General features: G+C 49.4%; 1 protein-coding gene across 1 annotated transcript in view; it reads right to left on the reverse strand.

Moving 5' to 3' along the window:
- Positions 1-203: 203 nt before the first annotated feature.
- The window catches only part of GALNT10 (polypeptide N-acetylgalactosaminyltransferase 10), a 223,937-nt gene continuing 207,628 nt past the window's right edge, over positions 204-16,512 (reverse strand). The window contains 4 exon segments of the mRNA XM_027605662.2: positions 204-4,205; positions 4,678-4,827; positions 10,394-10,510; positions 13,875-14,096. Coding sequence (XP_027461463.2) covers positions 4,047-4,205; positions 4,678-4,827; positions 10,394-10,510; positions 13,875-14,096 — 648 coding nt within the window. The 3' untranslated portion in view covers positions 204-4,046.

Genomic DNA, 16,512 nt, shown 5'->3' on the forward strand with positions numbered 1-16,512 from the left:
TCAAACATCTTGTTTCGTATCCTTCATCACCCTGTTCACATCTAGAATCATCTTGGTTAGTTGTTGGAGGTCTGCTTTCTTCTCTAGAACGATGGCTGTTGGGAACTTGCTCAGTATCCTGGGTACTGAGCAGACACTCTCTGAATACGTGGGGAATGATGGGGTGGAAGTTGGCGTGTGACAAGAACAAGGCAGACAGCATGTTACAGAAAGTCTGGCGGTTTATTCAACAAGTCACAATCACAATTGTACACGGTAAGTCAGTTCTTCACAAAGGCTCACTTTTCCAGACAGGAGAAGAGAGGTTGGTGGTCTTGAGCTTTCTGTATGGAATACCCAGTCTGCCATCTCAATATTCCCTGCCTGTAGTCCCTTTGGGATCCCAGTCTTCAAGCCAAAAATGGGGCAGAAGCCCAACCCTGTTATCTAACACGGCAGAATCGAAGCCATGTGGGGAGCAGGTGTTAAGAGGGCCTTGTCACTGGGGATGTAGGTCCAACTCTGGCAGTGCACCTTGGCTCAAGATCAAGTTTGGACTGAAATATGACTTGGACTTTCACAAAGTAGAAAAGAATTCCAGAATAGGACTGCACTCCTTGCCCCTCTCCCACACTTAAAAGTCTTCAGAAAACACTAAAAATGCACTGCCTCCCAGGAATTATAAAAGATCACCCAACCTGTACAAACTAGGATTGCTGAAGCAAGGAATCCAGGTTTCTCAGTTACTACCGTAAAGTGCTTTGCCACTCTTTTGAGACTCCAGAGACAGGAAAATGAAGACGCACGGAAAGAAACATGGAGTCATTTTAAAGGGTACCATGTCTTTCTTCAGGAGAAAAAGAAATTCAACAGGTAGGTTTGCAAAGTGAAGATAATGTGGACTTTGGGGATCTGCTGCATCAGCAGCGAGAGGTGCTCCTTCTTCCTTAGGCCTGTGGGAGTTCCCCTCTCTGCCTCTGAACTAGTTCTTCCTCAAGGGGAGGATGGCTAGTTCTCGGATGGTTTTCAAAGTTGAAACCACCAGGCAGAGGCACACAGTGGGATGGCTTTTTACACATGTGCCTGCACACTTGGCCACCTCCCGAGGCCTTGTATTTCTAGCAAAGATGCTCTCTGCATTGCAAAATGCTTCTGGAGGCCCCCTGTGGAAAGGCAGCTGGTGGGCCCCATGGTCATGATACTTTCCAGCCACACCGTTTTGTGACCGTCTGCCAGAATAGAGAGAGGAAAAGGGGCCCACACTGTCACCCATTACCCAGAGGAGAGCACCCCCCAGACTCCTGGCTGCTTTACTGAGCAACAGGGGGCAGTGTGAGCAGGAACTGCAATCTTTGAGACAGGTCGTTTTCAAAAATGAGGCCAAAACAATGAGTGGTCAGTATTTGTTATCTGTCCGATGGTCAGCTAAGCCATGAACTTCTCTCTTTCCTTCCCCTATTACACACTCTGGCCAGTCCCAGCACCTCCGGATAAGGGCTCAGCAAGACCTGCTCAGGGGAACTACCCCTCCCTTGCTGAGGGGGTCAAGCCAGACTTGAAAGGAGAACCAAAGGCTGGGAAAGAGGAAGGTTGTGGCCCGCTTGCTGCTCCTGCTGTCCACACGGGTCCTGGTCTTGCCAAGGACATGGCCACCCGCTTGGAGGGGGACCACTTGGGAATCTAGCGAGTGCTCGGCACTCTGTCTGCAGGCTGGGATGGGGGACTACAGGCATGGCCTCCAAACACGGCCCTCTCCCCGGGGGCTGCTGAGGCCCTTCCAGGCCACGGACTAAGCGAGTTGTCCAGCTGCTCTTTTAATTTGGAGTGTTTCTTCCACGAATTGGAACAACTCTCGCCTCTGGCCCTCAAGGGACTTCTCCGTCTCAGATCCTGCTCTAGGCCCCACGTCTCCTGCTTGAAACTAGAAGTTCAGAAACACACACTCATCCAATAGAAACGGCACACACCACCACCAATGTTTCCCCTCCCCCCAACCCTGCCCCTGGAGGTTTGTCTAGCAAGGCACTAGGAAATTGTTCAAGTTTAGGGATTTGCTGTACATTTGCATTTTCTCTTTTTAAAAGGCACAGTTTTTATTTTAATGATGCTGCATTGCTTTCTGAGGATGACCCCTAATTCAGCTCTCCAAACTGCCACACTCCTGTTCTCCTAGATCCTGGAAGGGGCCTCCTCTTCGGACTCCTTCCTACCGAGGACCACTATGAAAGATAGAGCACTCATCTGGAAAAGACACGAGGGATCAACAAGCAAGCTTCCTCGAGCACAGAGGCCATGTCGACAGGTGGCCAGGACGGGGCTCGTGCAGGGGCAGAAGTGGAGGAAGTGATGCTTTGCCAGCTCTATGCTTAATCAGGGTGGTGGTGGTGATTGGGAGTTTATCCCCCCACCCCCAAGATAAATGATGGCCTTGAGATCAGCCAGCATCTCAAAGGCAGATTCGTGGCTCTGTTCTGAGATTTATGTTGCATTTAATTGCTAAATGACACAATCGAGAGATCCAACTCTAATTGGAATACTGATTTCCAGTATTTCCCGGACTAGCTGGTGGAAGCCATCGGCTGTGGCATGCGATTTCCATCTCTAAATCAGTGGGTGGCAGGCTGGTTACAGCAATGATTCCTATTAGTTTGGGAGCCCTCTGGGAGTCTGACACGTAATTAACAAAGCAAAAGGTAAACACGAGGGACTGGCATGGAGCTGGGTGTACAGCTGCTTGTGGGGTGCTTTACTCCACTGCAACTGGGAGGGTGGGGGAAGGTTGCAGGGCTTCGGGACTGCGCTGAGGACCATGTCATGCCAAGGTCTCCGGTGCAAGCTGACAGACACAGGTCACCGCCCCCCCTCCCCTGACACCATCAACCTCGGATTTCAAAGATTGTCTCAGGCTGGGGGGCTGCCTTGGCTGTACTACACTTGGCTGGCTCTTTTAAATCACAATATTCCGGAAATCCATACTGGGTGCTAGAATACCAGAATCCCAGGTAGCATTCTAGGTTGTGATCCAATGATAGAGTTCTTGAAAAATTCTAGAGTTCTATATGAGAACTAGAGCCATGATGAGGTCAGAGGCTGGGCATCTTGCCCACGGTCCACCCTGGAGGCCTCCAGATGTTTTGAGGTAAGCACCTCACATGTCTGCTCCTCTCTTAGGGCAGGTAATTGCCCAAGACAGAAAGAGGAAAACAGAAGCACGGCTCAGGGGAATTCCGCCAGCATATCTAGTTCGGGGGTCTTCTAACGAGGCCCTTTCCACGGGCACGAGGCCAGGTGAAACACAGCTCTGAGTAGCTGGTGGCTGAGCTGTCCTATGCCTGCAGAGCACTATGTGGACATTTCCAGTGCCCAGAGAGCAAGGAGAGACATCCCATGCGTCGTGGCAGCAAAGGAATGTCTGGGGGGTCCCACTTCTGACCCCAGGCCTGGCAGTTGGCCAGCGCTCAGTATTGAACACCACGAGGGTCCAGGTGAGGCCTTCCATCACATCAGCTGGGGCTGTGACAGAGCACGGAAGCTGGGCGGTGACTGCAGTTAGCCCACGACAGGCAGACACTGAACGACTGGCACCAGTGGCCCCGAGACCTTCCCCCCGGCCTTCTGGTGCAGATGAGGGCACTGCTGCTACAAGCTGCCCACACAGGCAAACTTTGCCCTTTTCCTAGAGGACCGTCATGTATGAGCCATCTGAAGGCTAGGCAACCTTGTGGGACCCGTTTTGGGGTGGCCTAGGGCTGCCCTGCCATTCCTCCCACATGACGCTCAAGGGACCGCGGGGACAAAGTTGAAAAGGCCCCCCTGGATTTCCATGATGCCATCGGGGGTTAAAGCAGGCGCTGCTCTCTGTGGGGCCTCTTGTGGGGTCTGTTCTCCACCCCACCTCCAGCCCTGGGCTTCAGGGAGCAGGCGGACACCCTGCTCCTGCTTTAAAAGCCCTGCGTGCCCCGGACCGGCGGGCCAGCACCTCTCACATCACGGCGCCCACAGAAGCCCTGCCTCCCTCGGAGAGGACGTCTGCGGCGGGGCCAGGCCTGCTGAGGACACGTGAGGGCTCAGTTCCGGTTGAATTTTTCCAAGACTGTCGAGTTGGTGTGTTCGAACAGCCACTGCTGGGTGAGAGAAGAGGGGTTACAGGTGTTCATGAAGATCCGGTGGTCACTCTCACTGCAGTCCATGCAACTGCCGCTGACCGGGTGGTACAGGGTCTTGTCCTAGAAAACAGGGAGGCAATCAGCCGGGCGGCGCTGGGGATACGCCCAACAGCAGCACCAGTACCGGCAATGCGGCCCTGAGTGAGCGCGGGGTTGGCCGGCCAGCCACCCCCGCACCGCCAGGCTTCCCTGCTCGGGTGGGATGCGGGCGGAAGTGATGCGCCACTTCCGGCCCGCGCCCTACGCATGCTCGGCTCCCGCCAAATTTCCCTGGTTCTCATGGTGTCTTTTGTTTTGTTTTATAATGGACTCAGTTGCCAACATTTAAGATCCTAGAGGTTTCACACAAAAATCTTGGATTTCTGGCTGCTCGCGAGTGACTGAGAAGTCGGGCATGGCGGGTTTGTGGAACAAACGCGTGAGTGAGTGGGCTGGGGGGGTTGTAAGGAGGGAGGCACAGCGGCGTGTTTATCTGCTTGTCTTTTTCTAAATCAAGCCGATTGCCCTGTCTCGCCCACGCAAACTGCCTTACTTGGCGGTACTTCCACAGCTGGTTGCCCTTCATGCTGTGGCAGTCATAGAGGGTGACTGGGCTGGTGTGGGAGATGGCGTCAAAGCAGAACTTCTTGGTGTGCTGGGGGTCTCCGGGCCGGATGTCCTCTCTCCAGGTGAAGGTGAACACCTGTGCATACAGGGACATCGTCACGGGGACAGCCAAACCAGGGGACTTTCTCCTTTTTGGAGTGATAGTTAAACATAGAGATTCAGAAAACACTATTGACCACACGTGTTCCAATCACCCAGCTTCAACAGTTCCCAACTCGCGGTGGATCTTGTTCCAGCTTTACCCCCACCACGAACCCCCACCCCCACATTATTCTGAAGCAAATTAGAGACCTCACACCATATCAGGTGTAAAGACTTCACGAAAGTGCCATTATAGCAATAAAAAGTTACCACGAAGTCCTTAGTGTCATCAGGTAGCTCCACAATGTCATCAGGTAGCTAGAGTTCAAGTGCTCTTGCCTTGTAAGTTTCTTTTCATAGGTTGAATCAGGATCGAGACCAGGTTCACATACTGCATTTGGCTGAGAAGCGTTTTTTGTTTGTTTTTTCCAGCAGCTTAAGACTAACTGGCGTACAATAGACTGCACACATTGGAAGTGCACAATTTGATATATCTGACTTGTTTACAGCTGTGAAACCACCACCATCGTCAAGGTCATGAATATATCTGTCACCCCCAAAGTGTCCTCACAACCCCTATGGTCTCTTCCTCCTGTCCCTCCTCATTCCCCATGCCTCTGGGCAACCACTCCTCTGTTTTCCATCACTAGAGATTAGTTTGCAAGTTCTAGAATTTTAAATAAAAGGAATCCTACAGTATGTATTTTTTTTGTCTGATTTTTTTCCACTCAACATCATTTTGTTAGGACAGCATTTATCAATAGTCCGTTCCTTGCCATTGCTAAGTAGTATTTCACTGCAACGTACTCCTTTTACCTGTTCTTAGACATTTGGATGGCTCTCAGTTTTTGGTTATTACAAATACAGCAGCTAAGAACATTTGTGTACAAGTCATTATATAGACATATACCTTCTTTTCCTTAGACAAATAGCTCAGAGTGGTATGGCTGGATCATACGATAGATGAATGTTTAAGAAATTGCCAAACTTTTCCAAAGTGCTTGTACCATTTACATTCCGATCAGCAGTGTATTCTTCCAGTTCCCCTACATTCTTGCCAACCTTTGGTATGGTCAGTCTTCTGAATTTTAATTTCCATTTTTCCAAGAGTTAAGCATTTTTAATGTGTTTATTTGCCACTAATATACCTTCTTTGCTAAAGTGTCTGTACAAATCTTTTGCCCATTTTTTTTAAAAAGAATTTATTTATTTGACAGAGAGAGATACAGTGAGAGCAGGAACACAAGCAGGGGGAGTGGGAGAGGGAGAAGCAGGCCTCCCGCTGAGCAGGGCTGGCTTGATCCCAAGACCCTGGGTTCAGGACCTGAGCCAAAGGCAGACGCTTAACGACTGAGCCACCCAGGCGCCCTGCCCATTTTTAAATTGGATTGTTTTCTTATTATTGAGTTTGAGAGTTTTATATATTTTGGATCCAAGTCCTTTATCAGATACAGTTTTTGTAGACATTTCCTCCCAGTCTGTGGCTTGCCTATTTTCTCAACAGTGTCTTTTAGAGAACAGAAGTTTTTTTTTTTTTTTTTTTAAAGAAGTCCAATTTATCGTGTTTTTCTTTTATGGATTGTGCTTTTGGTGTTTTATCTAAGAAATCATTGCTTTATCCAAGGTCACAAACAGTTTTGCCTATGTTTTCTTCTGAAAGGTTTTAGGTTTTAAGTCAATACACCATTTTGAGTTAATTTTTTGCATATAATATAAGGTATGTATTGAACAATTTTGGGGGGCATATGGATATCCAATTGTTCCAGCACCATTGCTTGGAAAAGACTATCTTTTCTCCACCAAACTGCCTTTCAACACTGGCAAAAACTGATTGTCCATATACATGTGGGTCTATTTTTGGTCTCTTGATTCTGTTCCATTGATCTTTCTTTATGTCAGTATCACACTGTCTTGAATGCTGAGTTTATAATGTATCTTGAAACCAGGCAGTGTGCGTCCTTTAACTCTGGCCTTCTTTTTGCAAGTTCTTTTGGCTATTCTAGGTCCTGTCCATTTCTGTGTGAATTTTACAATCAGCTTTTCACTTTCTGTAAGAAAAGCCTGCTAAGATGTTAGGGTTGTGATGAATTTACACAGTGGTCTGGAAAGAACTGACACCAATGCTGAGTCTTCCAATCTCTGGACATGGTCTTAGGACTCTACTTACTTAGGACTTCTCTCATGTCTACCAAAAATGGTTTGTAGTTTTCAGTGTATAGGTCTTTTGTCAGTGACAGACCTGAGGATTATATTTTTGGGGGGTTTTATAATGCTTGTTTTTAATTTTAATTTCTGATTCTTCATTATTCATATATAGAAATACAGTTGATTTTTGTATCTTAGAACTTTGATAAGTTCATTTATTAGTTCTGGTAGTTTCTCTGTAGACTCAGTTGAATTTTCCACAAAGATGATCATAGAGTCTTCAAATAAAGATTGTTTTCCTTCTTTGCCCACCTGCAGGACTTTTCTTTTTCTTGCCACAGGTTAGAACCTTTAGTACAGTGTCAAATAGAAATGGTAAGGTCGGAATCCCTGTCTTGTTCCTGATCTCAGGGGTAAAGCATTCAGACTTTCACCATTAAGTATGATGTTAGCTGCAGGCTTTTTATAGATGACCTTGATCAAGTGGAGGAAGTTTCCTTTTATTCTTGGTTTGCTGAGAGTTTTTATCAGGAATGAATGTTGGATTTTGTCAAATGCTTTTTTTCTGGGTAAAGGTGATTATATGGGGGGGGGCAGTGCCTGGGTCGCTCAGTCAGTTAAGCGTCTGCCTTCGGCTCAGGTCATGATCCCAGGGTCCTGGGATCGAGTCCCGCATTGGGCCCCTTGCTCAGCGGGGAGTCTGCTTCTCCCAGTTGTGCTCTCCCCCTGCTAGTGCTTGCTCTCACACACTCTCTCTCTCAAATAAATAAATAAAATCTTTTAAAAAAGGTGATTATATGGTCTTTCTTTTTCAATTTGTTAACATGGTGAACCTATTGATTAATTTTCTAATATTAAACTCACCATCCAGGGGGCGCCTGGGTGGCTCAGTCGGTTGGGCGACTGCTTTCGGCTCAGGTCATGATCCCGGGGTCCTGGGATCGAGCCCCGCATCGGGCTCCTTGCTCTGCAGGGAGCCTGCTTCTCCCTCCTCCCCACTTGTGCTGTCTCTCACTATCTCTGTCTCTCTCTCTCTCTCTCTCAAATAAATAAATAAAATCTAAAAAGAAAAAAAAATTTAAACTCACCATCCATTCCTGGGATAAATTAAACTTAGTCATAATGGATTATCCTTTTTACATATTGCTGGATAGGATTTTCTAAAATTCTGTTCAGAATTTTTGCATCTATGTGCACGAGGGATACTGGTCTACAATTTTCTTGTAATATCTTAGTCTGGTTTTGCTACTAAAGTAATGCTGGCCTCAGAATAAGTTGGGAAGTATTCCTTCCTTTTCTGGAAAAGTTTCTGTGGACTTGGTAACATTTCTTCTTTAAGTGTTTGGTAGAATTCACCAATGAATCCATGTGGGCCTGGATTTTTCTTTGAGGGAAGGTTTTCAACTGCAATGTCAGTCTCTTGAATAGAATTCTGTTCTTTTCCAGTCAGGCTGGTGAGAGTGGGTACCATCCCTGGCCCTGTGTGAGCACTGGGTACAGCTCCCTCTCATCCTCTCAGGATTTTTCCAGCCCAGGAAACTCCCTCACACCCATGCATGGATCAGCACTCTACCAAATGTACCAGGGGGACTCAGTAAATCCCACAAGTTCTCTCTGTGTCTGGCGCTCTCCTCACTTGTATTCTATTTTGTGAATTCTAGCCACATTGGTCTCCAACACTGTCAGCTCTGTCTCTCTAGCTTGGGAGTCTGCTTGGCTTCCCTGGGTCCTCCTCCTTGACCTGTGGCCTGGAGACTCTCTCAAGGAAGGACTGGGACAGCATAGGGCTTACCTTATTTGCTTGCTATCCCTCAAGGATTACTGTCCTCCACTGGTTGATTCTGCTCTCTTGAAGACAGTTTTCTACATATTTTGTTGGTTTTTCAGTTGTTTCTGGCAGGAGGGTAAGTCTAGTCCTCATTACTCCACTCCGTCTTGGCCAGAAGCAGACATGATGGTGACCAAGGTACTGGCAGCTCCTGTCTCCTGATGGTTTGTTCCCCAGGCCTCTGTAACTTAGGGGCTGCATTTTAGATTCACATTTCTCCCTTTACAGGCTCACTACAGCTCTCTGCTCAGGGTGGTTGAGAGCCCTGGGGGATCTAGATCCCATTGGGGCAACTGGGCTGCCATGCTTCCCATTTCAGATGGGGGAGGCTGGCACAGCCAAGCACCCAGGCGCCATTTTGTTGCTTGTTTGAGGGAATCCTCAGGCATTTAATGTGGACTCTCTGCCACACAGTGAGGCTCTTCTAGGCTGAGCAACTTGGGCACATTCTATCCAGGCCCTGTGCTGTTCCTGGTCTCTCTCAGGGTCCTAGGGTGGGGTGGGTGTGGGGAGCAGTCACATGCTGCCTTGGAGAACTCAGGAGAATCAGTGACGGAGAGCCACTTCTAATAAGAATTGTTATCAAGAAAGGAGGGGGGAGAGCAACAAGGATTTCTGAGGGAGGAGCAGACACTGCCAGGCTAGGCACTGTGCCCATCGGAGAGGCGGTGCTCTTCCTTCTCAGCACGCATGCCACAGACCCCTCCTGAGTTCTGTTTTTGCGGAGGACCCACAATGTAGAATTCTATCCGTGTGCACTTCCAAAATGCCAAAAACCTATAGTAAGGAGACTATAAAAATGTACCCTTGAACCAAGATTCAGTGGATGTGGTGTGGTTTGGGGGTTATTGCTTAGAGGAGGGTACCACGGAAAGCTAAATGCAGTTTCTTCAGAGTGGTGCCTTTCCTGCACTGCTGGCTTGCACTCTTCATTCTTCAGATAACACCCCTAGGGCATGATCTCCTGGGGAAGCCACCCTCTCCACTCTTCTCCCCATCCTTCGGTGAGGCTGAGCACACCCCGGGCTCCAGGAGTGGGCATGTGACCTGGGCCTAATCAATAAGAGGACTCTATCACATCCCTATTGCAACAGGCTCAGGAAAGTCAATACGTGAGTGCCCCAGGGCTTTTCTAGAACCCTGGAAAGGGACCTGCCTTTTCATGGAGGGATTGGAAGCCTTTGTTGCTGGCGGTCCCATCTGCCACCACATGGGAAGAGCCTGGTGAAGACGAAGCCCACAGAGAGGAGGGAAGAGAGGAGCAGAGTTGAGACCCTGGAGGGATCCCATTGAACATCATTTAAGCTTTTCAGCAACATGAGCCAGTATGTTCTCCTTTTTGTTGAAGGCCATTTAGGCTGAGTGTCTGTCATGTGCAACTAACAGACCAGATTGGTGATTTCATTGCAATGTGAAGGATTCCTCTTTCTAAGGTGTTCAGGAAGCTCTTATAACTCATCCCCTGGGCTAACTTTTGTCAGTCATCATTGACCTGTGGCCTCTCTCTCCCAGCCCTGACCATGTGAGCATTCCAGGCTGCATACGACACAGGGGAGCTGGCTGCTGGTCCCCGAGGAGTGGCCCTTACCTGCATGTTGTTCCAGGCAGCCTCCCCGCGGCCCCGGACGCAGCTCTCCAGCCTCAGCGGGGAGCCCAGGGCCCCATGTTTCGTGTCGGCACACAGCCCTGTGCCCACATTGTGGATCTGAAAGAGACAGAAGGGAAGAAGTGACCAGTGAGCACCTTGAGATATCCCCCTGGGACCATGCTGGGTGGGAGGAGGGAACCCAACAGAGACATCAGATGGGGAAAGCTCTGCATGGTCTTAAAAAAGCTTGGCCTGGGCTGAGGGAAGTGCTCTGTGCCTCTCAATAAAGGAATACTCAGTCCACAGAGAAGAACTCTTCCAGAGCCTACTTTGTCTTAGAGCATGCAGAGTCACAGGGTGCTGGGGGTGGTGGGAGGCCTAAAGCTGTGGGGGGCTGGTATTCAAAGGACCCCCTGGCTCCCCTCCCAGAGAATTTGATCCACTAGGTCCAGGAATTGAATTTTATTTCCATTCCAAGTGATCCAGGGACCATACCTTGAAAACCACTCTAGAAAAGGACATGACATCTTTGCTGTAGGGTCTTGGACTCTCTCTGCCTTCTAGAGCAGGTGAATGGCAAAAGGTTCTCAATCCCAAGAACAAGAGGAGTTGCAGTGAGACAGTGTGTGTGTGGTGGAGGAGCACCAGGCTGGGAGCCGAAGGCCTAGCTGCTCCCCGTTAGCCAGCATCACTAGCTGATGGCCGCCGTGAAGGTGCCATATCCTGGCGTTCCTGCCCCATCGTGGAGTTCCTGCCTCATAGAAGCACTTGATTTTGACAGAGGGTTTGGAGGTGTGGTGGTCGTGAGTTATCCTGTGGTGGCCACCCAGTTACCCTGTTGCAGGGAGTCTGACTGCCCAGCGGCTGTGTTCTGAACCCACTGTGTCTGAGTGGAGGCCATGCTCCCCGTGCGCTGCTTCCAGCCAGCATCTGAGGGTGGCAGGGCCACTGCAGCAGGCCCGTTCCTGGGAGATGCCAGACTCCTCTCATCTGGCTTAGTTACTTGGCTCAAGGTTCCTCAGAGCATCTTTGCAGTGTGGGACTCCTCCTACCCCAGCTCTTCTCCCTCCCCTCCCCCCCTCCCAGAGGGCAGACCAGCCCCACAGGGAATCTCCCAGCCTCTCCTGGCTCCCTTCTTATTTCTTTTTTTTTTTTTTTTTTTTTTTTTTTTTTTTTTTTTAAAGATTTTATTTATTTATTTGAGAGAGAGAGAATGAGAGATAGAGAGCACGAGAGGGGAGAGGGTCAGAGGGAGAAGCAGACTCCCTGCTGAGCAGGGAGCCCGATGCGGGACTCGATCCCGGGACTCCAGGATCATGACCTGAGCCGAAGGCAGTCGCTTAACCAACTGAGCCACCCAGGCGCCCTCCCTTCTTATTTCTTCTCTCAGGTGTTCCCCCAACAAGTCTTTTGGTGTCTGTTTCTCAGAGAACTGGACCTAATACAGGGGAGAAAGCCCATAAAATGGCAAAGAAATGAAGAGCTTCATGAGGGAGGTCAACATGACACGTCCTCGTGCAGGTGTTGGGTAGGGCTGGCCAGACAGCTTAGTTAGTTAAGGTCCCTCTGATTTGCTGTGTGAAGTTGAACAAGTCATACCTGCTGTTTCTGCTGGCCCAAATGCATCTGTCCTTCCTCTGGTAACAACACCCTGATTTTCTTCCCTTTTTCCTTTTTTTTAAAAGATTTGATTTATTTGACAGAGAGAGAGACAGCGAGAGAGGGAACACAAGCAGGGGGAGTGGGGGAGGGAGAAGCAGGCTTCCCGCGGAGCAGGGAGCCCGATGCGGGGCTCGATCCCAGGACCCGAGCTGAAGGCAGACACTTAACGACTGAGCCGCCGAGGCGCCCAACACCCCGATCTTCTATGGGGCTACCACGCCTTGTCCACCCTGTGGCCTGTCGGAGTATCCGTCCTACCCCTCCTTGTCCTGTGGATTGCTGCAGACCCGAGAATAAGACCTTTGCTGGCTTTACTGGGAAGGAGGCATATACTTTCTGCTGACTGGCCAAGCTGACGGTCTGTCAACCATCTTGCTACCCTCAGCATGAGGCTAACACAAAAGGAAGCAGAGGTAAACAGGAGGAAAAGAAACTGACATCATCTGAGTCCCTGGATCCAGGTGTGTCCGAAGCAACAGCTACCCAAAATTTCTATGAGAATTAATACATTTCTCTTTTCACTTTAAATTGGACTTCTGCCGCCTACAAGTAAAGGAGATCCAACTCTTATGCTCGTTGTCCCCAAGCCTCAATATATCCATCTATAAGGGAGTGGGTCCTCTCAGCTCAGAGACCCAGGAGCCAGAATCTGGTGACGGAGTGCTTCTCCCCCTGGAAGACGGCCTGTGTCCCCCAGCAGGACTGGCTTCATGAGTGTATGACATGGGCAGTGGCCCAGAGCCCCTCAGCCAGAAGGGCCTGCCATTGGCATAAAGTTCTGCTATCACTGCCTTAAATTTTTTTTTAAAGATTTATTTATTTGTTTCAGAGAGGGGGTGCAGAGCGAGAGCGAGAATCTCAAGCACACTCCCCGCTGAGCACAGAGCCCAACTCGGGGCTCTATCCCACAACCCCGAGATCACGACCTGAGCCAAAGCCCAGAGTCAGACACTCAACCGACTGAGCCACCCAGGCGTCCCATCATTGTTTGATTTTTAGTAATCTGATTTTTGAATTTGTAAGTGAAATCTGATAGGACAACGGAGCATGAGTGTAAGCAGAGCTGATGACACACTACACGTGCACCCGCTGTACCTTTCTTCTGTGTTTGCATACAGCATCTGTGATGCCCCACAAGCACAGCTTCCCGGGGGTCCCACATGCACGGGAGTTGGGCAAGACTCAAGTTACGGCTATGACTAAGTGGGGTGCTGGCAGGTCTGAAGGCCACCCTTTCCTTTCCAACCAGGACTAGACTGCACAAAGGAGGGCCATGGCATTCTGGGCCGATGAGCTCTAGCGTATCCTCTTACTTGTGTTACTGCCCTGGACCAGCCACAGCTCCCCTCACCAGCAGCAGATAACCGCACAGAAGGAAGAATACGACAGCCCACAGTTTGCTTGCCTTCCACCCTTCCTCACTCATCAGCAAGCTGCAGGGAGAGCGTCTTGGTAAAAAGTACGCATTATCAACAAGTGAAATAAGATCAGCTGAGTCAGTTCTGTGCAGGGTTTGCGCTGGTAAGAAATACATATGCATGCACAAGGGTTGAAATACAGATTGTGAAATTTCACCCATCTGGTATATGAGTTTAATGCACTTCTGTTTGCATTTAAAACTGGCACTGCAGAATATGAAGATGAATGGTAAGATTTCTGCTAATAATTGAAGGTTTTAATTTTTCCCTACTTAGAACATTAAATAACAACAACAACAACAAAAAAAACAAACCCACCACCACAAGGCTAGAATCAGGAGAGCTGCAACTGCATTTTGCACTGGGCCCTACTTTTGTAGCCGCCCACCCTGCGCACTCACCTCCCCCCAAGCTGCGGCGGGGGGCTCCACGGGCGGGTAGAATTTGGGCAGGTCCCAGGCAATCTTGGTCATAAACCACTTGAAACTCTTGCAGTTAAGGGAGCTGCGCAGCTTCTTCTGGGCGGCGACGTCCCCAGCAGAGAGGTGGCGGTACTCGGGCCGGCGCTGGTAAATGTGCTCGGCATACTCGTCCATCCACACTTCCGCCACTCTCTTCAGGTTCTGGAGGGCGACAGGCAGGTGGAAGGGTCAGGCCCTGAGGGGCCGAGGCCAGGGAGTGGTGTGGGGGGGAGCGAGGGTTCTGGAAGTTGAAGTTAATCCTTCTTTATTTATGTTGCATCAAAGACCCTAGCCCCACCGTGTTTTTAAAGCCTTCTATACTTATGGCATGGTTTTAGGACTCTACGACTACTGGCTGAATAAAAGATGGCTGGTGTTTACCCGCTCATCTTCCACACCCCTTTTTCGGTCTCCTCTGCCTCACTGTCCTCTCTCAGGTGGCTTCGGGAAAAGGTACATGAACCCCCTGACGAACGGGAACAGGCACGGGCATAGGGATTGGCCAGCAGCGAGCACGTGACCAAGCGAGCCAATCAGAATCAAGAGGTGTCAGCCTTGGCAATTTTACTGGAGCTATAGGGAAGAATTGCTCTGTTTCTTCTCGGATTGCTGGGTAAGACCTGATGCGTGAGATGGAGGCCGGAGCTGCTGGGCCATAGGGAAACCCTGACCAACGGTGAATGAATGAAGCAGGGCTGAGGCCTAGACGAGGAACACACTCCTTTTAGTACCTGAACCCGGCCGTGCCTGAAGTGAGCACTATCCCGTGACCTTCCGTTCACTGAAGTTGGTAAATTCCCTTTCTGCTTATGCCAATGTGAGTTGGGTTTCTGTCATTTTCTACTGAGTGCTGACAAGTTGCCTGGTGAAAACAAATGATAATCTGCAACCAAAGGTGGCAGCAGCTGGAATTTTAAATAATCTTTGAGGTGCAAAAGTTGCTGCTACTTTTGTTATGAAACACAAGGATAATCAATAAAAAAAGGACAACCACATTATTGGCAAGTAGGGCAGCAGGCAGGAAAACCACCTGTTTGTGGGTAGTTTTGGAGATACAGGAAAGTGAATTCTTCCATGTAACCAGGAGGAAGATTCCTCCCTCCATCTGTAGGTGTACATACCACCTGCTGAGGACCACAGACGCCTGGTCTGGAAGAGCACAGCTTCAGGGTTCAGGCGAAATTCTCTGTTCCAAAACATCTTCCTACAATCCTGGGTTGTCAGAAATCTGCCCTTCAACTCAACATTCAACTCTCCCAGCTTTATCTCTATCGTAAAGGTCGCCCCCCCCCCCCCCCCCCCCCCCCCCCCCCCCCCCCCCCCCCCCCCCCCCCCCCCCCCCCCCCCCCCCCCCCCCCCCCCCCCCCCCCCCCCCCCCCCCCCCCCCCCCCCCCCCCCCCCCCCCCCCCCCCCCCCCCCCCCCCCCCCCCCCCGGCCCCGGCCACTCCCACTGCAATCCAAATTTTCTTCTGAAGGGTAAAAGGGAGTTAGCATTTTAAGCTGTATCAGTCATTCACACCTCAGTGTAAATGACTGCTCCAGAAGCAGAAGGTAAGGCAGGGGTCGACAAGCATTTTTTGTAAAGGGTGAGATTGTAAATATTTGAGGCTTTGTGGACCATTTGGTCTCAACTCTGAGGTAGCTATAAAGGAGCTCGACACATTATGTAAATGAATGGGTGTGGTGGTATTCCAATAAAACTTTATGGACATTGAAATTTGATTTTCACGTATCACAAAATATTCTTCTTTCATCTTTTCACCCTATTTGAAAATGTAAAAGTCATCCTTAGCTCATGGGCCACACAAAGCAATTTGCTGATTCCTGAGCAAAGAGGAAGGAAGCCAGCAGGAGGGGGAGCTCCATGCCAAAGGCAAAATTCACCAACTCCTCCATTGTGCTGACTCTTGAGTTTGGGACAAGGAAACCATGAAATTTCCTTGCCAATGACTCATTCTTTCTGAGCGCTGAAGAGGTTGACAGTGGGTTAGAAGTAATTAAGGAACAGTGTCATACCTGCCAGGCTCCGACACGGCAAAGGCTGGGCTTAATTTAAAATTGTGCCCCAAGGAAGCTGAAAGCCTAAAAAAGCCTGCACACCTGAAGACTCTCCTTTTTCCAGTCTGCCCACCCAGGTCCTTTGGCACACTAATTTGCTCATGCCACAGGGATGCTGAGGAACTGCTACAGTTTTCTCTCCAACGACAGGCTAAAGTGGCCAATCTGACCAAATTCACCAGTGCAATGATAAAAGGATCAAATCACACAATATTTTAATTGATCCTTAAATGACTATTTTAATGAATATTGCACTTTTTAGACATGCCTCTCCCAGATTTTGAACTTTTGTACAGTTGACTGTTTTGACCAAAGTAAAGGACTTTACATTTACTTCTATTACATCTCCCGTTGCTAGAGTCACACAAAGGACTCTGGGATTTTAGGAGGCTGCGTGCTCCTCTCATCCCTCCCCCAACACCTCCCTAGTTCCAGGTCCCAGTCCTGTTGGAAGCTGCTCTGCTCTCCTTGTGCTTGCATTACAGAGATTTGCCCAGATCCTCGGAATAAGAGGCCATTT

The sequence above is a fragment of the Zalophus californianus genome, chromosome 5, assembly GCF_009762305.2.
Source record: "Zalophus californianus isolate mZalCal1 chromosome 5, mZalCal1.pri.v2, whole genome shotgun sequence".
NCBI lineage: Eukaryota > Metazoa > Chordata > Mammalia > Carnivora > Otariidae > Zalophus > Zalophus californianus.